We start from the raw sequence: 22,450 nt of genomic DNA, 5'->3' as shown, positions 1-22,450 counted from the left end.
TTTAGTAGTGCAAATGCTTCAGTCTATGAATTTCTTCATGTTTGCTGTTATGAAAGAGCATTACTCGGGAAATTTACCACTGGAACAGATGCATTGTGGAATCCTCACGGCGAGCCTCCCATAGTTGCATGCCACCGATCTTGTGGACGCGCCAAATTCTTTTATCTAGTAATTGCAGCCAACTAAGATATTGTGGCATCAAGAAAGTATCGCCTAGGAAACAAGAAGACTTCGCATGTCACTATTCTCTCTTGACTATCGATTAAGGAATCGTCAATCTGTCAACCATTACCTCGTCACAGCATCAATCTTCGTCAACCTGGATGATGAAATATCGCAACACTCTGCGCTATCCATTAAAGAGCTTTGGCGAGTTTGAACGACACGCTCACGTTTGGGCGCTTCAAACCTTTGATAGTCGTTCTCAATCAATCGGTAAGTACCCCCATAGTCACGCCACTGCATCTGAAATGCAATCAAGAGTACCGGCAACACGCTAATGAGCTCACCCAACCCAGCCCATTGCGGCTTGATCCTGATATGACGGCCCGGTCGGACAAAAACGCCAGACGCAAGCGCGATTGCGACAGTGTTGTACAGGCCGGACCAGGTGAAGTTGGCGACAATACGTTGGTATGCAGCACCGGAAATGTCAAGCAATATCAAGATGCCATGTAGACGGGTAGTCATTAGAATGATGTCCGCAGCACTTTTGGCGACTTCAGATCCCCGGCTGATGTGTACGCCAATATCAGCCTGCTTGAGTGCAGCAGAGTCGTTTGTGCCATCGCCTATAAACATGACGGTTTCTCCCGATCCCTGGAGGTCTTTGATATATGTGCACTTCCCATCGGGCTTGCAGCGGGACTTGATGTTGTCTTTGTGAACATGGAGTGCACTGGCAGCATCATCCACTGCACTCTCGGTGTCGCCGCTGACTATATGTACTTGGATACCTTGAGCATGCAGCTCTTCAATGACCATCTCAGCCCCCGGGCGAGTACGATCCTTGAGCTCAAAACTGACTTGAAGGTCTCCTGCAATCGTAAAGTAGCACCTCGTGTTCGATTCTTGTCCAATGACATTGATTTTCAACCAATCAGCATTTCCAGCGCGAACCACAGCTCCAGTTTTTGCGCAAGTGCCTTGGACTCCTTGCCCAGGAAAGCTGACAATGTTGTTGACCTCCAAAGGTTCGTAGTATGCGTTGGTGGTCCTGTCCTGTATGAGATAATGTACAACTCCAACAGCTACCGGGTGCTTTATGTCTTTCAACAGCCCCATCATCAGTCCCTTGACGCGTGCTCTGTCAGTATTACGATATCGTGGAACGCCCACAACGTCCAATCTCCCACTAGTAAGCGTTCCAGTCTTATCGAATACCACATGCGTTACTTTGCGGGCGAGCTCTAGTTTCTGAGGGTCTCTGAGAATGATACCATACCGTGCTGCCACACCGCTTGCAATGAGGATAACCATAGGAACAGCTAGACCAATAGCACATGGGCATGACACAACAAGAGTCGCTATGGCGTAAGTGATTGCCGTAAGGACCGCGCTCTTCCATGTGTGCTCGCTACAATACCTATCGATAAATAGCCAGGATAGAAAGACCACCAGACCAATTAGAGCTATGGCGGGCACAAAGTACTCGGCTACGCGATCCGCCAGGGCTTGAGCTTTCGGTTTGCTTAGGCCAGCATCTTCAACTAGAGTCGCAATCTTTTGTATAGAGTTCTCATAGGGCAATTTCCTCAGACTAACGACAAGGGAGCCGTCTTGGTTGGTCGTGCCAGCAAAAACTTCGGAGGATAAGCCTTTCGCTTTGGGCTTGAACTCCCCAGTAATCATGGATTCATCGACATTGGAGCCTCCGTAAATCACGATACCATCTGTAACGACCCTAGTATAAGGAGGAACGATGAAAACATCACCGTACTGTAAAAGGCGAGAATCAATCGGAGTAGTTTTCACATTGGCCCAAATGTCATTGGCGGATGGCGACACCAAAAGCGCTTCTTCGATCTGAAGTGACCGAAAAGAGACGGATTTGGTAGCTCGGAAACGCGCAAACTCATTGATGACGCGACCCAGCAGGATCAATGTGACCAGCAGAGTCGATGTCTCAAAGAAAGATCCTGTTTCCAAAGGTTTCCCGCGGATTTCAAAAATGTACGACGCCAGACTGAAACCGTACGCCATAGTGGTACTGAAAGCAATCAAAAAGTCCATTTCCAAAACGTGGAAGTGATAGAGCGATCGCAAAGCGCCTGGAACGAACTCTCTGAAAGCAACAAGCTGAACTAGTGTTGCAAGAGCCAAGGATGCATGGAGAAAAGCCGGCTGATCTTGATCGACAGGTGCCCAGGCGAACACAAGCACGGGTATTGTAAAGGCTAATGTAGGAAGAAACCATAGCAAAGCTCGAGTTGTTTGCTTGGCTCCAAGCTCAATTTCAGGGTCTATGGTCAGAGGCGCCAAGCAAATATCTGGATCGTACTGTCGATAATGCTCAAACAATGTGCGGGCGCCTATCTTGATTGGATCGTAGTATATTTTCGTTGGATGTATTCCAACACTTGAAATTTCCTGCGTACGGTTCTTTTTCCTATTTTTGGCGCCGTTGTTTTGAACAGATCCGTCTGTTGATGTGTCGGTCAAGGTCGTCGTCTTATCAAGTCGACGTAATCTACGTAGAGGTCGCCAGGGGGCTCGCTCAGGTGCTTCGATACGGATGACACCTTTGGGCTGACCAGCACGCTCTAGACGCCGAGGGTCGGTGATGATGACCTCTAATACCTGTCCATTGAATCCAACGTGCTCCTCAAAGTTGTATCCCGTTTTTGTAGTCAGCAGCTTAATGACATCATCGACACAGAGGATGTTCATATCCAAGTCAAACTCCGCTCTAGCCAAAACCGTGTTCACTTGGTAGTTTCGGATAGCCACAATGCGATCAAGGGCGCGTGAAAGTCCTCCTTCGCAGCAACCACACTTCAAGCCCTTGATTCGGAGGACGACATGCTCAAATTTTGGGGGACCCTTTTCGGCATCCCTACAGTTATTGTAGGTGGCCGTAGAATCTAAGCATATTAGTAAACAGTCCTTGAACTATGCGAACGCAAGTAACAGGTGCCGGGTAAAGGATGGTTACAGTGTAGATCTGTAGTCTCGCAGTCTTCCTTCAGCCCACATTGACTCCCACTACTGGTCCCTGGTGCTGTTGCTGGAGATGAGTTTTGGCGGCTGATAAGACAACAATTTGAGAACGCAGCGAACGGAAGATGACGACCCATGCTATTTTGACATGGTTTGGGCTGTGAGCCTAGGGCTGAGGTCTCTTGAGGGGTTTGTACGTGAGACTGTGACGATGTTCTGCATTGAGGCACCGGTTCCAAATTTTCTTGCGCAGGCAGTAGACTTGGAGCTTTTTCGGGTAGTTCGAGATGCAAGCCCGATTCTTCTACGCGTTGGTTTTCTGCCTTTGACATTTCCGAGGGTGGTTCTGGTGTTGAGGGAAACACATCGGACGGATTTTGATGTAATGTCTTCCGGAATGTCTGTTCAGGCGGTGTTCCGTCAAGATCGACGCCAGAGGTATCAGGCGTATAAGGGGCCGAAGGGGAGCGTTGATGCTGTTGAGATGGAGGTTTGGCAGGCTGAGCATAGGGATTTCTCACGGGATAGGTCTCTGCGTAGGGGTTTGGCGTACCGGGTGATGCACGTCTGTTGTGGCCAGAAGCAGATCGCAGGATTTGGGCACGGTGTGTGCCGTCCTCGGGGGAGAGCATTTGCATTTCCATTTCTATTGTGTTAATTGTGTATCTCGGTAGTAATGGAAAATAATGTGGATACTGATGCTTCGAGAGAAGAGACGAGAGGGCGCAGAAAGATGGTCTGGAGTCTACCGGGGCTTGTATTACCAACAATCGGGAATGGCAATAGGTAAGGCACGCTTGAGCGAGGCTGCAGGTGCGCCTGCCATATTCATGGGATTGATCTCAGTGACATGGTGATGCTGTGTAGCACCTAGTAATAGGGACATGAGCATTGAAGCGTCGGTATACATTGCCAATTGGGGTTGGAGAATCATTTTCGAGAGTAATAGGCGTATTTTACTATACACAGAGCAACCGGGTGCGGTACTACCGGTGTAACGACAAATATCAGACGTCTAGGGAGCAAGCAGCACCTGTGTCCCGGAAGAAGGGCGTGCTGTAGGTGCATGCTAGGCAATGATATTCATGGTGCCCTGCTAGCTGCTTCTCAGATAGCAAAAGTCGCTTGAGAGTGTTGTAGGTATAGGTAAGGGATGAGGGCGAAGAAGAGCATCATTAGCACTCTAAACGCCAAGCGCCTGACACGTGATAGCGCGCTTTAGGAGCATGTTGCGTCATCAGCCATCACTGTCGCCTGCAGTCATGCACTTCTAGTAGACATCCGCACGTAACTACAGCGACTCCTGGACACTGTAATGCCGCAACATAGTGGCGCATATAGCATTACTTGCTGATTGACATGGTGACACCCGCCATGAACATTCAAAACTATCCTGTCGACCTCCCAAGTATACCATAACTACGCACGCCACGGATCGCGCCAACCCAGCAGGTGACAACAGACATGGCAGGCGCTCGCGCTCGATCGCGCCAGAAAGCTGAGCCGTCGATGCCAAGGAGGTCGGCACGGAGAGGGAATAAGACACGACCCGAGGAAGAGGTGCCAGCTGTGTTCCAGGATATGCTGCGCGAGGAAGAGGCATCCAAGGCTATCAGTGCCCATGCAGATGGCCCGCCGCAAAAGAAGAGAAAGACGGCGCCACCAACCACCAGTCCACGTCCCGCTGCTCTGCCCACACGGGTCTCGCCTGTGCCGTTGCACACACAGGCGCAAGCTACGGCTACAGTTCAGCCAGTCGCCGGCGAGCCTCAAAACACCAGCGGACGGCTGCGACAGACCATCATCGATTCAGACGAGTCGGAAGACAGTGATATGGAGTGGGAAGATGCGCTGGCCGATGGCGACGATAGCGACGACGACGACGACGACGCTGCTGAGGGCCGGGATACCGCACCACACATCGGTGACATCTCCATTGCGATTGGCACCAAAAAGACGGACGAAAATGGTGGGAAGAGAAAAGTACGACGGCGAGCAATAACCTCTGTCGATAAAAAGCGCCGTTTGGATATTCACAAAATGCACGTCCTCTGCCTGCTTTACCATGTCCACTACAGAAACGCCTGGTGCAACGACAGAAGAGTTCAGAGCACCCTGCGTAAGATTGTTTCCCCCAAAATACTGGCTAACCTCGTTCCGAACCCCGACCTCACACAGTATTCTGCATCCAAGCAGTTTATTGACGGGATGAATGATCTCAAGATGATGTGGTCTAAGCGATTCAACATCACCGCCCGGGGCATGCACAAGCCTCGATGGGCCGAGGTCGATGCCGCTATCCGTCCCTTTTCAGACTTTGACGAATTTGATAGCCCCATGGATAAAGATGATTTTCGTACTGCGGCGCATACTTTGCGGGGGTCTCAGGATGTTGGCACGCAGCTGTTTTGCGCCCTTCTCCGTGGAATTGGCATAGAAGCTCGCCTTGTCTGTTCCCTGCAGCCTCTGCCTTTCTCTTCTGCCGCTGAGCGTGTAACTCCACAAAAGACGAGTTTGCAGAAGAATACGATAGTAGTTGATCCGTATAACAAGCCAGCAGAGCCAAGTCCCACAAAACCCACATCACAGGGGCCCCGAAATAAGAGATTGTCAAGACTAGAGCGTGTAATGGGCGAACGGCATACAGTCCTGAACCATACTGGTGTGGCGCCTAAGAAACAGAAGGCATATCACACCCCGTATCCTGTATACTGGGTTGAAGCTTTCAATGCCGCATATCAGAAATGGGTACCAATCGACGTATTCTCTACATTCACAGTCAACTCGCCCGAGAAACTGGAACCACCGCTTAGCTTTCCTGACAACATTCTGGCTTATGCCATAGCATACGAAGCCGACTTTTCAGCGAGAGATGTCACACGACGATATGCAAAGTCATACAATGCCAAGACGCGGAAATATCGTGTCCAAAGTACACCTGGAGGGGACAAGTGGTGGCGACGAACTATGAAATTTTGGAATCGTAGATATCCGCTTGATAGAGACCAAGTGGAAAACGCTACCTTGGCGCGCAAGGAAGCATTGGAAGGTCTACCGCACAATGTTCAAGACTTCAAAGGACATCCCGTCTACGTACTTGAGCGGCATCTCAAGCACAACGAGGTCATTCACCCTCTACATCAGGTTGGAAAGGTGAATTGCGGCACTGCCATGAATCCCAAAATGGAGCCCGTCTATCGTCGGGTCAATGTACATACGGTCAGAACTGCAGACAAATGGTATCGCATGGGGAGAGATGTTAAATTTGGCGAACAACCCCTGAAGCGCGCGAAACCCAAGAAAGGGCGGAGGAGCTCCATTGATCCAGACATGGAAGGCGATGACGAAGCAGATGAGGTTGGGGCTGGTCTCTTTGCTGAGTTTCAAACCGAACTCTATGTGCCACCTCCCGTCGTGCGAGGCCGTGTTCCACGCAATGTCTACGGCAACCTTGACTTGTACGTTCCCTCCATGTGCCCACCAGGGGGTGTACATATTCGACATAAGCTTGCGTCCAAAGCAGCACGTCTCGTTGGTGTCGACTTTGCAGACGCCGTCACTGGATTCTCTTTCAAAGGCCGCCACGGCACTGCAATCGTGCAGGGTGTGGTAGTTGCGCAAGAATACGCCGATGCGGTACAAAGCGTGATTGAGGGCATGGAGTATCAGCAAGAAGAAGCAGAAGCAGCAGCGCGCAGAACCGAATCGCTTCGACTGTGGCGACGCTTCTTCCTTGGTCTGCGCATTGCAGAGCGCGTCAACGCCATTGAAATCGATGGCGAGAAAGGCCCAGCTATCGACGTGCAGGATGAGATTAGTAAAGAAGATCGAGAGCTGGCTGCCCAGGAAATGGCAGGTGGATTCTTTCCTGACGATGGCGCGGCTGCCGAGCCCTCCGGCAGTGGGTATCAGCCACGACACGAAGACGATACTGGTGGTGGATTCTTACCAGATAGCAGCGATGCTGACTTTGACGACGGTGGCGGTGGAGGCTTCATAGTAGACAAAGATGAAGCCGTAGCACCCACCACCCTAAACCGACACCAAAGCTTCGAAAGTTCCATTCTAGATGCACAACCACTTCTGCCCCCGCGTCCATGTAGTTGTGATGAAGTTTACTCTTCCGACGATGACGACGAGAGTGAGGAATGGCAACAACTAGAAGCTGAACCTTGTACGACTGCTGGAACTCGCACTAGTAGTGCGATACCCGTACAAGTCGACCCCCTTGCAAAAAAAGAAGCTGCACCAGTGATAATCCACGACTCTCTTCCGAAACACTCTCCACACCAGCAAAATGAGGAGCCGCAAGAAATAGCACCGGCCCCGGAACATGCAACGGATGCGTCCAACGGTATAGAGAATGCCGAAACCAAGTCACCTCCAGCAGCACACGTCCCTTCTTCTTCGTCGTCGCCATCGGAAACGGGGTCGCTCATGTTGGAAGATCCCGAGGACGAAGATGCAGATCCGGATTGGTTAGTCGATGCTACTTGAATTATTTTTATTCAACCATTTTGAATAGTCAAAGTCAAGAAGTGCAGAAATCTTTCCGTACCCATGTTTTTAACCATTTACTCTATTGAAAATTAAACTCGTTGGAGAATGACATTTTTTTGGGTGGGAGTTCATCATGAGCCCTTTGCCTCTGTCCATCACTTTGCAGTAACCAAAATACTACATATTTTTTGTCTAATTGCATGGAATGAATTTCACTTTCTCTTCAGCATATCCTCCAAGCCCTTAATCCCGCCCTCGAACCCCTCAAGATCATACTCCTTGGGATACCTCTCCAGCACATCCTTCAATTCTTCAGCATGCGCCCTCTGCTCCTCGGTCAAGGTCTCCCAAACGCCCTCGAACGCGTTCCGAATCGAGGGCTTCTTCTCCTTCTCCGCCTCCTCAAACGCGCGTAGGACCTCCTTCCGCATCGCACTCCTGGCCTCCTTTTCCTTGTCCTCGTCCCACAGCTCGCGGCTCTCGAGCCACTTTCGCAGCCGCGTAATGGGGTTGTCGCGGCGCTTCCAGTCCTCGACTTCGACGCGCTGGCGGTACGCAAACGAGTCGTCCGAGGTGCTGTGGTGGCCGACGCGGTAGGCCATCATTTCGATGAGGACGGGTTGGCCGCCGTCTTGGAGCGCGAGGCGCCGCGCTTGCGAGGTGGCGCGGCGCACGGCGAAGATGTCGTTGCCGTCGACGCGGAGGGTGGCGATGCCGTAGCCTGCGCCGCGGGAAGCGATGCCGTCGCCCCGGTACTGGTCCGAGGTGGGGGTGGAGATGGCGTACCCGTTGTTGCGGCAGATGAAGATGCAGGGGACCTGGCGGGTAGCGGCGATGTTGAGGGCAGCGTGGAAATCGCCTTCGCTGGCGGCGCCCTCGCCAAAGTAGCAGACTGCTACCCGGGGCTCGGTGTCTGGGTTCTGGATGTTTTGCATTTTGAGTGCGTAGGCGGCGCCGGCTGCATGTGGGATTTGGGTTGCGAGGGTGGAGCTAATGGTATGGATGTTTAGTTCTTTGCTGCCGTAGTGTACAGGCATGTTGCGGCCCAGGCCATTGTCCTTTGAGTTTGCGAAGAGCTGGTTCATGAATGAGGAGAGGGTGAAGCCGCGTTGGAGGTAGACGCCCGATTCGCGGTATTGGCAGAAGATGACGTCGGAGGGGGAGAGGGCGCTAGCGGAGCCGATGGATATGCCTTCTTCGCCAGCAGAGACCTTGGTCTGTCAGTATGTAGTTGCATGTATATGTGTGGTACAAAATACCATGTAGAATGACAATCTGCCCTGCCGTTGTGCTTCAAACATGAGAAGATCCATAATGCTCACTGTGCCATGTCAGCCTCAAACCCAAGACCAAAGTATCCATTCCACTGACGTTTAACCATGTTCTTGTACAGCGACAAGGCCTCTTCATCCGAAGTCTCAACTCCAACCTCCTTGTCTATTATCTCTCCGTACTGGTCCATGACGCGGTAGGTGGAAATGGCCTTTGCCTTTGACGGATGCATAAACTCCATGGTGTTTGTGAACTCGCTATTCAAGGCACCTGGGAACAGTACTCTGTAGCATCTCGTCAGTCTTTTTCCATTGCAGCACATGTCCTACGTCTCCACACTCACCTCTCCGCCGTGGGTGTCGAAGCAACACCCCGACATGTTGTCTGCCACGGCGAACCTGTCGGCCTGGCAGACGCATTGCTAGGACGAGCCCTTGGGCTCAATAGCCTCTGAAGTTGCAGTCTCCGCGAGGTATAGCGGAAAGACATGTTTGAATTATGCTACATTATGGAATATGCGGGGGAAGGTGGTATATCAAGCTGGGGAAGTGCGGGCGGCAAGCGTCGGCGTAAAGTGGACGTCTGGAGTGCGTTACCGCGGCCAAACATCCACGGCAACCACCGTCCGTGTCGAACGGTCCAAGCTACGCTGCATACAATTGGATTGCATTACATTATAACCCGACTAGACTACCCTTGCGTACCTGCAACCATGTTCGTACTAATGTGCGGATGTGCATCAGACGGGCGCTAGCAAAGAGGGCCCTCCCCGCCGGCTACTATGCGCGTGTCATAGCGCATCGAACGAAAGTCGAGATTGCCAAGGCCGCGTTTCTTCTGCTACAACCACCCACCACCTACCACCCCCAATTGCCCGAAGATGCAGGCTTCACGGCAGCAGATAGGACGTCAATTGCTCTCTGGGCGGAGGAGGCCAGCAGTAGGAGAAGCATACAGATGTTTCTCCTGCTCAACCAGACAAGCACGGCCTCAACAGCCTTCATCATCATCCCCGCCGCCACCACCACCACCACCTCCAAAGTCCCCGCAAGATGCACCGCAAACAACGCACTTTGGCTTTGAAACAATCGCCGAAGCCCTCAAGGAGCAACGAGGTATCCATTCCCCCCCACCCTTCTCACACCTCCCAACCCAAACCCTCAAACTAACCCCCACACACAGTCGCCTCCGTCTTCTCCTCGGTCGCCTCCTCGTACGACTCGATGAACGACTTCATGTCTCTCGGGATCCACCGGCTCTGGAAAGACCACTTTGTGCGGAACCTGAACCCAGGGCGGAACCCAATCAGCTCTGCTCCTTCCGACTCGCCCGGCATGACGATCCTCGACATTGCGGGCGGCACGGGCGACATCGCCTTCCGCATGCTGGACCACGCCTCGCAGATGAACCACGACGCGCACACGCGCGTCACCGTCGCAGACATCAACCCGGACATGCTGGCCGAGGGCCAAAAACGCTCCCTGCACACGCCCTACGCGCGCTCCCCGCGCCTGCAATTCGTACAGGCAAACGCAGAGCATCTCCACATGGTCCCCGACCAATCCGTCGACTTGTACACCGTCGCCTTTGGCATCCGCAACTTCACCCGCAAAGACGTCGCCCTCAGAGAGGCCTACCGCGTCCTCAAGCCCGGAGGCGTCTTCGCCTGCTTGGAGTTTAGCAAGGTCCAGAATCCCCTGTTTGATGCCGTCTATCAGCGCTGGAGCTTCGGTGCTATCCCCCTCATAGGCCAGTTGGTCGCCGGCGATAGGGATAGCTATCAGTACCTTGTAGAGAGCATTGCTAGGTTCCCCAGTCAGCAGGAGTTTAGTGACATGATTAGGGAGGCTGGGTTTTTGGTGCCTGGCAAGGGCTGGGAGGATTTGACCAATGGCATTGCCGCTATACATAAGGGAGTTAAGCCTGTTGGGGTGACGAAGAAGAAGGTGTAAAGATATTTTTTGAGGGGATTTTTTTTTAGGTTTTTCTACTCATTAGATGCGGGGGTTGGTTTTTTTTTTGGGGTATGATTAACTGTCATATCTCATTTTCCAAAAAAAAGCAGATTCTTAATGGCATAGACATTACACTCTCAAGAGACTATTACAACGACATGAGTGGAGTAATAACATATTCATTTCATAGCCAAAGACGACGGACGAACTTGACCAAGTTATATCAGCTCACCACCAGCCTATGTTAAAAAAAAATTGCGCCCCCTCCTCTCCAAACCCAATGTCCCAAGAAAAGCCAACCCGAACCCCCCTCCCCCCCCAAAAACGCCATTCGCCCACCTTTGTGCATCAAAGCGTATTGTAATCTACAAAACGACAAACTATTGTGGACTTTGAGGACCATTTCCCTCGCCAATCCCATATATCTGAGAGTTAGATGTTCCTTCCCGGATAATATGCAAAGCCCACTATGACTGGCAGAAATAAAAACAAAAAGAACGCCGGGCCCATCCAGCTCCAGGCCAAGATAGCCATGTAAAAACAACTCAATCTGAGAAGGAGAAAAACAAAATAAAGAAGTGGAGAAGTGAAGGGAAAAAAAGATTCAAAAAACTATACAAATTTATCCCATCATATACGAACCCGTTCAAGAAGGTGATGAAGAAGAGGAGGGAAGAGAAGAAAAAAAAAAAAAAAGATGAACCCCTCAGGGTAATAACAATTATGACAACGCCCCTCGAAAACAAAAGCAATGTAATAATATAGTCAGAGAAGAATCAATCAAGGTACTTTGTTGTAATGTCGCGTCGAGCTTTTCTTTTCTTTGCTTTTTTATTCTTTAGCGGAAATAGGATGCGCGCTTGCCTGCACTGCCGGCGCTGAGCCTGCCTCTTGCTTCCTCAAGACTACGCCGGGAACCGCCGGCGCCAATCTCGCTCATCTGGAACAGCAATGGTTCGTCGTCATCTACGTTGGCTGCGGTGCGACTGTTAAAGTTGTAGCGACTTTGGCGCTCAGTAGAGCTCGTGCCACCAGTACTGAGACTTGTCGAAGAGCTGTGTGAGAAGAATCCGGATCTGTCCCGGGGACCACCAGCCTGGGGGCCGCACTTGGCAGCAATGTTTGACGTAGAGGCAGGCCGAGGCAAGTCTTCGCGAGAGTCGTTATCGGTATTTTGGTTGTTGCGGTTCGCCAGCATCTCGGTTTGCGCAAACAGCCCGCTAGAGGTGAGACCGGCGCTGGTGAGGCGATGCAGATCATTCGCCCGGTCAACCTCTTCTGATGGTAGACTGGCTGAGCGCACACCAAACACATCTGGTTCATCATCAGGCAAAGTGCGGCCCTGTTGAGCTACCGAACTTGACCTGCGGGTGTAGTGCCAGGGGCGTGGCGAGGTGGGGATGGCGATACCGTTGCCGTTTTGGTCTTCGTTCTCGCTTTGCTCTTCCACATGAACTGGATCGTGGTCGTGTGACCTTCTGTTAGGTCGACTCCGACTTCGTGTAGGCTGGTCATATTCAATAATGCTATTGGCACTCAGGCGAGATGGGATGGCGGGCGTATGGGGAGTATGAGGTGAAATAGGCTTGCCGGGTGATGATGCTGTCGAGACCGAAGTACCGGCAATCATTGCAGGCACGCTGGACAGATGACGGCTTGACGAGGACGATGAGCGATGAAGCATGGTCGAGGAAGAAACCGACTCGGCAAGGCCTGTGTGCGACTCTCTCATGCGCTGGTACTTGGACAACTGAGCAGTCGTCTTATGCATAGTGGCTGTCTTGGCGGCATTATCGCTGCGAGTAAAGCTCTTGAGGTCCTTCTTTGATTCCAGAAGCTTGAGAAAGTCGGAAATGTTCTCGTCGTCTGTCCTGACCTCTCCCGAGCTGCCACCAGCACCCTCGTTCAAGGTATCGGACCCACGTTGTACCGATGATGACGGACTGGCCTTTCCACTGCTAAGATTGTCGTCTTCTAGTTTGCTACCACCGCCAGAGGAGAACTTGCTCCTCCTGTGGCCAAAGCTGCTGCTGTAGCGATTGATGGGCGCAGGTTTTGGCGAGCTAGATGCAGACGATGCGATGGCGGCCTCGTTGGGCAATGAAGGCGCTCGGAGAGCAGCCTGGGGGAGGGCGTTGAGCGAGGTGCGGTTGCGTGGCTGATGGAGCGGACTAGGGGTGACGTTTCGGCCTAATGAGCTGCCCGGCCGTCCCAAGGAGCTGGTGGGCGAGCCAGGAATTCCACCTCCAGGTGCTGGCGACGACGAGAGCGAGCCGGCTTTGAATGGTTGGAAGGAGACGGATGTTCGCCGCTGATGTAGAGGTGTGTCGACCGAACGCAGCGACGACTTGGAGCCTTGTGCAGTGCGATGGTTTGGTGGCAGTTTCTGTGGTGGCGACTCTGTTGGTGACGACGACGGCATATCTCGAACTGCGCGGAGGGCTGAGATTGGGCTGGTGCCTGTGGGTGGGCCGACTTGGTGAAAGGTCGAAAGGCTGCCGTATGCTTGACCAATGTCGGGCGTCTCTTGGGCATTCATTTTATCCACGGGCAGCGAGCCGGGCATCTGGCGGGCTTTTTGCTCAAAGTAAGTGTCATCCAAGCCCATGAATTGCGAGCTCAAGAGGGATTCCGAGTTTTCCACGGTGAACTCGCAGTTGGCACGATATTCGACAGTGACAAACAAAGGGCCGACGGGCGAATTTGTAGGCTCAATGTTTTGGACCTCTGTAATTTCATCTGGGTTTTGGTTTGGGTAGAGCGGCAGTCGCAGGGTATCGACATGGGGGCTCCGGAAGTCTCCATTGGATATGCGGTAGTTGAGTTTTAAAGAGGGAGCAGTGGCGGGCTGTTTGGCGAGAAGCTTGTTGTATCTGAATGCTGGCATAAAGCGAAGGGAGGCGAAAAGCGATCGGAAAGTGACAACGGCTTTTTTGTAAACGTTGGGGAGCGGGTCGTTGAGTTCTGACGGCTGTACTGAACTCTTATCTCCGACGTGCACTCTCCAGCGCTCGAGCACCACCTGCGTGGGCTTGGCAGCACGACTTGAATAACCAGCAGCGGCGTCGGCAGAGTTGAGCGCAGTGGCAACATCCCATTTCTTCCCATCGTCGTCCTGAATGGCAAGGGACTGTGTGTGTCCGAGAGCTTGTATGTCTAGGTAGATGTCGATGCAGAGGGACGGGTGTTGGCCGGCCATGGCGTCCATGACTTTCCAGTCGGTCAGCTGGCGCTGGAGGGCGTCGCTGTCGGGGAGAACAACATTGAACTGGGAGGAGATTAGTACGTGGGGCGAGTGGAGAGAGAAAGAGAGAGAGAGCGCGAGAGGGGCGGGGCGTAGCATACCCATTTGTTCTGCTTCAGATTGCCATCCTTGTTGTATGCTGGGGGTAGGACTACTCGTGAGGATATGACGGCAAGAGCTGCCTTTGTGAAGAAGTTCTGAGTAAGAAGAGAGTCAGCATAGGTACAAAGGACATATGGCGTAGTAGTAGTAGAAGAGGGGCAGGGCAAGGCTAGGTACCTGGATTACTTGGTTGACCTTGTGGTAGTGCTTCTGGTCGGACTGGGCAGGGTGGTCTCCTCCTCGCGACATCATTTCGCCCTCGGACTCGTCGGCGGCTCGGTCAGAGTAGGGAGGGGTTGTTGAGTAGGTAGGCATGTCCATGGAGGTATGCCGCTGGTTGTTTGTTCGCGTGGGGTTGGTCTGGAGGCTGTTGGCGGGTGAGGCTGTCCTGGGCGAGGGGCGCGAGTAGGGATTCATGGCGGCGGCCTCGTGCAGGTACCGGAGAGCAGAGAGAGGGCTTGGGACGACGAGGCTTCGGGTCGGGGTGCAGGTAGGTTAGGTAGGACGGTTATCGTTGCGGCGGAAACAGGCGAGCATGGATGCGCGTAGCCATCACGAGTTCAGGCAGTGTCAGGTTGGCGCCGGGACAGTCAGAAGTGTCTCTCAGGAGACTGGAGCACGCGGGGTACTTGTGGGCGCAGGCAGGAAAGCAGGCAGAAGGGCAGAAAGGCGGGCGGGCTCAGGCAGCAGCCATGATGTAGAGCGACAAGTGTGGGCGGGCGAGGGTTGTTGGGGTGGGTGTGTGTGTGCTGGCTCGGGCGAACTTGGAGCTGAGCACCTGGTTGGGACAGGCGAAGGGCGGCGATGCGATGCGCTGCGATGCACCACCACGACACGGCCAAGGAGCGAGAGCGAGAGCGAGAGAGTAGCAGCAGCAGCAGCAGCAGCAGCAGGCAGGTGACGGCGATGCTGGCGAGCAGGCGGGGGGGAAGTCAAGCAGTCACGCGGCGAGGGTGGAATGACGAGCAAAGGCGAGAGAGCAAGCAAGCAGAGCTGAGCTAAGCTCGAGAGCAGCGATAAAGCTATCGGAAGCTGCAGGGAGGCAAGCGAAGGGAAGGCAGCCAGGCAGTGCGCAAGACGGATGAGTCGAATCGAAAGCGTCAAAGACAGGCAGATGCACATGGGGCGCTGGGGACGAGCAGGCTTGGGCCCGGTCTGGGGTAATTCGCCTGCCTGGCTGCCTGCCTGGCTGCCTGCCTGGCTGCCTCTGCTCTCTTTTCTTTGGGCGTGCGTGTGGGTGAGGTGCTCGAGGCCGCTGGTGACGCCCACGTACAGGTTGCTGCATGCGGCCGGATCGGGATGCAGCTGATCGCGCGCCATCTCCCCGGCCGCCTGCGACGAGGCCCAGTTGCAGTGTGCACATGTACATACGTACGTAGTACGTACTGCACCCATCTGGCTAGCCGTCGCTATCTACCCTCTGCCGTCCTCCATCGTCACATGGCGTGCCCGGTCCCCGCCAACATCTTCCACCGTCCAGCGCCCTGACCGGTCGCACAACACGGCCGGCTCGTCTGGCCCTCATCTGGACACACCCGTCGTCGGTCAGTTGCGGCGAGGCGCCAGCGACCATTGCGACGAGTCGGTCGCTGCCAGCAGCCGAGTGCATATGCGCGGCAGGCCGTGGCATCCATCATGTCCTTCCATATCGTCATCCACTGCCTGTTGCTTTTGCTATCGATACGCGGCTTGGCGCCTCGCTCAACAACCACCGCCTCCATGCCTCCCCATGCATCCCACACCCAAGGAACCCAAGACGCTGAGCACCCACCTGTTCCAGCATCCACGCACCGGCAGCCTCGCTTTTGCCTCGTCCATTGCTTTTATTGTCTCGTGAACCCCGGCCTGGTCGCCACCACCCACAGTCGGCCCTAGCTTACCAGAGTACCTCGCAGCACCCTGGCCAAGTTCGCCCTGCCAACTGCTTCTAGCTCCCTTCCAACTCTGCCCCGAACCCAACTCCACTACACCCACGCCGCCGCACGTAGCTGCTTGACCGCCTGCCACGGTGGAGCAAAGCGTGCGCTGTATATATTCTTCGTGTCGTCACCTTGCCCGTGCCTGTCTGCCTGCCTGTCTACCGCTGCTGCTGCTGCTGCTGCTACTATTGCTGCTGTCCCCGTCCCTCAAGCTCACCATCCCCTCCCCTGTTGCCATGTCTGCCACCCGAGGTCGGAGGGTCTGGTGACGCCAAAGCCATTGCCCCATACACCGTAATCGCTCCTTGCCGTCGACGCTCCATGCAACGTCGACCTCCGAGAGCAGCTTGTGGAGGAGAGACCATCTCCTATTGGTCAGCCTTTGGCGACCTGCCGTAGAGACATGCCCGCCATGCGCTTCACAACCACAGTGTCTTTGCGACTTGCTTCTATAACTCATCTCCTTCGCCTCCGTCCTCCAACTAACTAGCCCAACTATTCGCAAAGTAGAGAGTGCCCCCCCCCCCCTCTGACTCATCCGTCTTCGACATTCGCGCCCCTCCGACTCATCATCCCGCTCGCTATCGCCTCGGTAGTTTCGTCATCGATACCATCGCTCTAGCACCATCCTATCTTCCCACACCCAATTCGCACCCCGCCACCCGCGCCTTGCCCTCTGCCTCCCCAACCCATTCGCGCCCGCCCAGCAATACTATCGTGCCGTTGTACTCTGTGCTCCTCCGCTGCCCATCTACCACAGACACTGAACAGAAATCGCCAATCTCGCGACGAATTGCCACCTTACCCCTTCCCTCCGTGCGCCCACCAACCACCAACCACCACCACCACCACCGCCGCCCCTTCCTTACCCCCTACGCACTCCACGTCTCCGAACCCTCCACAAAAATCTAGACTTGGTCGCATATATTTAACCAAGTAATCGCCTTCGGCACCCCCCTCCCCTCCGCCCCGAGTCGTCCACAGCTTTACAGCGAGCACCTTTAAATACGCTTTGACCCAACGAGGTTGAGGCCAGGTGCTACTCGTAAAAGCTTCGGATTACTCCTTCCTCCAACCAGCACATGAGCGGCTATCTCTGGAAATACTTTCTCGAAGATGATGTCGACAGCTTTCGGCATGTCCTCGCAACACCCACGCACACCAACCGGCCGGCAGCACAGAAGAGCCTGAGTGGCTGGCAGTCGGGCCCATCTCCCGCGCCTACAAATGGCAGTCCGGGTAGCTACAATGCTTCTCCCATGACAGCTGCAAAGGCTCGCAGAACAGGCATGGGTGTAGCCGCCAGCTTGAGTCGCTTTGACATCAACAGTCGCGATGCCGCAGGAATGACTATACTGCATCATGCCGCCTCATCCATGGCCGACAGTGCCGTCGATTTTGCACAAGCACTGCTAGAGCACCCCTGGACAGACTTGTACATTCAAGATGCCGAAAATGGCTGGACCGCCCTCCATAGAGCCTTTTACTTTGGCAACATTGCCATTGCACGCCTCATCTTGAACAGAGATGCCCAGGACATTTTAGGCCAGGGCTCCAGCGCTTTCAACCAGCATGCCCGTGGACTTGTCAAGATCAAGGACAAGGAGGGTTATGGTCCCCTAGACTTGTTCTCCATGACCATCAAAGACCGGACTTTACGCCCGGAAGAGGGTCCTATTCTTGATTCAGATTCGGACGATGAATTGGCTCACGCAGACAGCGCTGACATGGATGACGAAATGCGCAAGAGGCTGATTGCCCCGCCCGTCTCGCTGGATGGCGATGAAGTGTACACGTTTGGCAGCAACAAAAATGTAACCCTTGGTTTCGGAGATGAAGATGATCGGCAATTCCCTGAACGCATCACTTTGCGCAGACCAGATCACCTTCTGCAACGTTTCTACAGGGAGCACCTTGACCGGCAAAACCAACATTTTGCAGCCTTGGGCATTCCCACTCAGGACTCGAGCCCGCAACCGCGCAGTACAGTAGACTTACCGATACATATTCGAAACACGCCAATACTCATTCAAGATGTTCGAATGTCCAAGTTGCACACCGCTGTACTAACGGCAGATCCAGTTTCTAACTTGTACATGTGTGGCCATGGCCCAGGTGGTCGCTTGGGCACAGGCAACGAAACTACGAGATATCAGTTTACCTGTATTGAAACTGGTGGATTGGGGCACAAGCACGTTGCCGCCATCGCTCTGGGGCAAAATCATACTTTGGCAATTACAGAAGAAGGCGAAGTCTTCTCATGGGGCAACAATGCTTACGGACAACTTGGTTATGCATTGCCCAAGCCAGCCGTGAAAGACGATGACCCAATCTCGACCATACCACGACAGATCTTTGGACCGCTCAAGCGCGAAATCGTCACAGGCATCGCCGCATCGCGCATACACTCAGTTGTACACACATCCACTTCCCTGTATACATTTGGCAAAAATGAAGGCCAGCTGGGCATTGTCGACTCCGACGCTCGATCTTTGGGAATGCAAGTCATCCCTCGGAAGATTGCCGCTGCCCTCTTCTCCAGTCCCATTCATTCGGTATCGGCTATCGACGGTGCAACAATATGTCTCTTGGAGAATCGTGAAGTCTGGGTTTTTGCAAACTATGGTTACGCAAAAGTCAGCTTTCCTTTGGATGGATTCACGAGCAACTTCCTCAAAGAAAGTTGGTTAACCACCAAGTACGACACTGCACCCAACAAAATCAGCAAAATCACTTCGGGCGGAGACACCATATGTGCACTGTCCACTTCGGGCGAAGTCTTTACTGTCGCCGTCAGCCGGCGCTCCGAATCCTCGCAAGACTCTGGTACCTCTACAACGAATCCTAAACAGATTAGGGGAGCTCTCTCTGCCCCTTTCCGTATTTGGTCGTCTAAGAAGAGTCACATGGCAGCAAGGGATGTGGATGTTGACCAGGACGGATCCATCATATTGACGACCGAAGTTGGTAGTGTCTGGAGACGCACAAAAAGAGCCACCATCAAAAACGCGGCAGTCACAGCTGCTATCGAAAGCAAACCAAAAGACTACAAGTTCCAGCGCGTTTCAGGTCTTACTCGAGTTATTGCTGTCCGGGCGTCTGCTTTTGGGGCATACGCCGCGATACGCAAGGATTGTGATGTTACCCGGACACAGATAGGTGTCGATGAAGCCAGCCTGTGGGAGAACTTCTCGCCTTTGCTGGCTTTCCACGAGTTGACAAACTACGAAGAGACGTCTGACGATGAGGAGCCTACGCCGAGGTTTTGGACAAGGGGCGCAGACGCACAAGGCCTTCGCAAGCGAGTTCTCAAATCCAAAGATCTGGAAACTGAGACAACAGAGGTTGTGCAACGTGCGTTGGCAGCATCCGACCGCTCTTATAACATGGAGCTTGGATCTACTCTGTCTGATGTCCGCATCCCTGTGCATGAGTTTATCCTGGCTGGACGCAGTCGCATCTTGCGGGACGCTCTACTCGACTTCCGTGTCAAAGGCTCCGACTACGCCATTCCGGATTTATTGACCATAAAGGAGGACGACCAAAAGCTCGTCTTGATATTCCAAGGTATCGACTTCTTGACTCTTTTCAACTTGGTCCTGTATGCCTACACCGACTCAGTTGTCGATTTCTGGAACGTCACTCGGCACTACCCTACCATGGCACACAGATATCGCGCCGTGAGGACTGAACTGATGAAGATTGCTCTACGTCTGGAAATGCGGCAACTTGAACCTGCTGTGCGACAGATGGTACATCCGCGAAAGTCTTTGCACGTCGATATGGAGCTGGCTATCAAAGACGAGTCCTTCTTCCAAAGTGGCGATGTCATTGTCGATCTTGCCGACGGTGAAATGTTACTGCACTCGGATGTTATCTGCCAGCGCTGTCCCTTTTTCGAGGGCCTGTTTAGAGGACGCGCTGGTGGTCAATGGCTTGCAGGAAGACAAAACGACGAGTCTTCTCTGATTCACATCGATTTGACTCACGTCGAGACGCGTCTTTTTGAGCTTGTGGTTCGCCACTTGTACACAGACGCTGGCGAGGAGATTTTTGCAGATGTTACAAGCGAAGATCTCAACGACTTGCTGGCCCTCGATGAACTACTCGACCATGTCATGGACGTCATGTCTGTTGCCAATGAGCTGATGTTGGACCGTCTCTCGCAAATTTGCCAGAGACTGATTGGTCGTTATGGTATGTTGACACTACATGATTATTGCATATCATCACTAACCCAGTTACAGTCAATGCTCGAAATGTTTGTTCTCTTCTTACAGCAGTCGCACCTAGTTCGGTGGCAGAGTTCAAGGATGCCGCTCTTGAATATGTTTGCCTCAGTCTAGAAGCGGTCATGCAAAATGGCTCTCTGGACGAATTGGACGAGGACTTGCTACTAGAGCTCAACCAGGTTGCTCATGAGAACCAGCTTGCCTACTTGCCGTTTGCGCGAAGTGGGCGGGCTGAGACACTTTTGTTTGATCGATACCCGGAGCTTGCTGAAAGGATAGAGCGAGGAAAGCGCGCCAAGATCGACGCAATAGTGTTGTCGAACAAATATGCAGAGAGCGAGAACATGTCAAGCTCCTTCAGAGCACAGAGTCTAGAAGAGGTAGCAGCCTCGCCTCTCCGCCAGCGTAACAAAAGGCGGGCGTCCAAGGAGGTCAAGAGTCCTGCGCTGGCTCCCACGCTCCAAGGCAAGTCTTCTGCCCAAGACTTGATGTTTGAAATGTCGGATGGAGAGGAAGAGACCGACATGCCCAAGAGAATCAAGCCCCCACGTTTCACCGAAGAGGGAGAGGTCGAGAGGGGAATTGAAACACCCATCGGGTCCCTCGAGTCGCCCTGGGGATCTGTTCAGAAGCCAAGCCGGCCATCACTGCAAAGTTTTGTAAGAGACGGAGACATTCCTCTCAAATCTGTTAGTCCTTCACCACCACCTGCCATCAAGGAGACAAGGCCGCCCGATCAACCTTGGGGTACAGCACCACTTGCAGGCCCTAAGCTTGATCTCAAAGACATAATGGCCCAGGATTCTTCAGCTACGCCTTCGAATCTATCGCTCGGATTCTCTCGAGGAGAGAACGAACGCATTGCCAAGGCAGCACATACAAAGCTTTCTCAAAAGGAACGCAAGCGCCTTCAACAGGCTCAGCAACTCGGCACATCAATCGAAAAAACACAACCTGCGCCGCCAGCTGTGTCGCCATGGCAGGCTGCTGCGCATCGGAAACCAAGCGCCCCTCCAGCTATATCTCCGGTAGCACAACCACAGCCTAAGCCTTCGCCACAGCCTTCGCGTGCCTCCAGCACACCTCAGCTGACCATGCGCCAAACCGTTGCGAACAAGGGAGGAAACTCCAAGCAAAGGGAAAAGCGTAACGCATCGCAAAGCCAAGAGGCGCTCGGCAGTCCGTCTCCTTCAAAGACCCGTCCCGCAGCTTCTGAGCGAGGAATGTCAGTTTCAACAGATCCAATTCCTACACCTCGGTCTGTGCGCCATATCCCTCTACCCCAACATTCTCCGACTTCACCCAGTCAGCACCTCAGCATGATGGAGATTTTATCACTGCAAGAGGCTGAAAAGACGTCAATACGCGATGCAGCAGCAAAGCGTAGTCTTCAAGAGATTCAGCAGGAGCAAGAGTTCCAACAGTGGTGGGATCAAGAAAGCAGGCGCGTCATTGAGGAGGAAGAGCAGACAAAGCGCCTAATAGAGCGATACTCCAAAGCTGCTGGCCAGGGCAGAGGCAAGGGAAGGAATCCAAAGGGAGCAAAGGCAAAAGGACAGGACAAGAAAGACGGCGGCCAAGACGCTACACACGGCAAAGGAAAGAAGGAATCAAAGCCTGGTCCTCTCCCTCCTCCCCCTGCCTCTGCCAGCGAGAATCCGCAACCAAAAGCACCTGCAAAACAAGACGGTGCCAGCCGAGGCGGCCGAGGAAGAATCGGTCGTGGTGGGCGTGGTGGTTCTCGAGGCGGACGCGCTCAGGGAATACCCAGAGATGGTGCCGCGTCGCAGCAAGGACCAGTTGCCACGGCGTCGCAGTCTTGAGTTGTCGGAAACACCATAATTTTTTTTTTAATTGTATATAATAACATGTAGAATTTTGAGTATATTTAAAAAATGAATTTTTTTTTCATGTAATCATGTACTACTTTAATAGTTGAACGTAACAATGGACATGTAGAGAAGAAAAAAAAAGTTCACGTGTACTTTTTTTTTTCTTTGAACCAAGACATTTTTTTCATCTTGCAGGTGTTGAAGTAACATTATATGTCACATGGTCGTCGCATGA

At 53.2% G+C, this 22,450-nt stretch overlaps 6 protein-coding genes across 6 annotated transcripts; 3 read left to right on the top strand and 3 right to left on the bottom strand.

The window, feature by feature from the left end:
• Window positions 1-288: 288 nt before the first annotated feature.
• On the bottom strand, window positions 289-3,803 carry PSV08DRAFT_188916 (E1-E2 ATPase-domain-containing protein; the record flags this gene model as incomplete). The annotated part of the gene is made up of 2 exons (XM_066091973.1): window positions 289-3,083; window positions 3,155-3,803. 2 exons carry the CDS (start codon window positions 3,801-3,803, stop codon window positions 289-291), a joined length of 3,444 nt encoding a protein of 1,147 aa, XP_065948143.1.
• Window positions 3,804-4,668: 865 nt separating this feature from the next.
• On the top strand, window positions 4,669-7,656 carry PSV08DRAFT_188519 (uncharacterized protein; the record flags this gene model as incomplete). Its single annotated transcript, XM_014225621.1, has 3 exons — window positions 4,669-4,914; window positions 4,957-7,410; window positions 7,453-7,656. The coding sequence occupies 3 exons, from the start codon at window positions 4,669-4,671 to the stop codon at window positions 7,654-7,656; spliced, it is 2,904 nt and encodes a 967-aa protein (XP_014081096.1).
• A 52-nt stretch (window positions 7,657-7,708) lies between these two features.
• Window positions 7,709-9,465, bottom strand: PSV08DRAFT_405179 (thiamine diphosphate-binding protein). Its single transcript, XM_066093713.1, has 4 exons — window positions 9,275-9,465; window positions 9,031-9,215; window positions 8,919-8,980; window positions 7,709-8,876 (listed from the first exon to the last, which is right to left on the bottom strand). The coding sequence occupies exons 1-4, from the start codon at window positions 9,418-9,420 to the stop codon at window positions 7,872-7,874; spliced, it is 1,398 nt and encodes a 465-aa protein (XP_065948142.1). The 5' UTR covers window positions 9,421-9,465; the 3' UTR covers window positions 7,709-7,871.
• A 330-nt stretch (window positions 9,466-9,795) lies between these two features.
• PSV08DRAFT_405178 (ubiE/COQ5 methyltransferase family-domain-containing protein) lies at window positions 9,796-11,043 on the top strand. Its single transcript, XM_014225619.2, has 2 exons — window positions 9,796-10,046; window positions 10,114-11,043. Exons 1-2 carry the CDS (start codon window positions 9,812-9,814, stop codon window positions 10,881-10,883), a joined length of 1,005 nt encoding a protein of 334 aa, XP_014081094.1. The 5' UTR covers window positions 9,796-9,811; the 3' UTR covers window positions 10,884-11,043.
• Window positions 11,044-11,724: 681 nt separating this feature from the next.
• PSV08DRAFT_381358 (autophagy-related protein 13-domain-containing protein) lies at window positions 11,725-14,649 on the bottom strand (the record flags this gene model as incomplete). The annotated part of the gene is made up of 3 exons (XM_014225618.1): window positions 11,725-14,154; window positions 14,232-14,327; window positions 14,410-14,649. 3 exons carry the CDS (start codon window positions 14,647-14,649, stop codon window positions 11,725-11,727), a joined length of 2,766 nt encoding a protein of 921 aa, XP_014081093.1.
• Window positions 14,650-17,233: 2,584 nt separating this feature from the next.
• Window positions 17,234-22,234, top strand: PSV08DRAFT_230668 (uncharacterized protein; the record flags this gene model as incomplete). The annotated part of the gene is made up of 3 exons (XM_014225617.1): window positions 17,234-19,505; window positions 19,647-20,348; window positions 20,399-22,234. 3 exons carry the CDS (start codon window positions 17,234-17,236, stop codon window positions 22,204-22,206), a joined length of 4,782 nt encoding a protein of 1,593 aa, XP_014081092.1. The 3' UTR covers window positions 22,207-22,234.
• Window positions 22,235-22,450: the final 216 nt, after the last annotated feature.

This window comes from Bipolaris maydis (assembly GCF_028858645.1).
Source record: "Bipolaris maydis strain C4 unplaced genomic scaffold PSV08scaffold_15, whole genome shotgun sequence".
Classification (NCBI taxonomy): domain Eukaryota; kingdom Fungi; phylum Ascomycota; class Dothideomycetes; order Pleosporales; family Pleosporaceae; genus Bipolaris; species Bipolaris maydis.
This window is presented reverse-complemented; position numbering and strand designations above follow the sequence as displayed.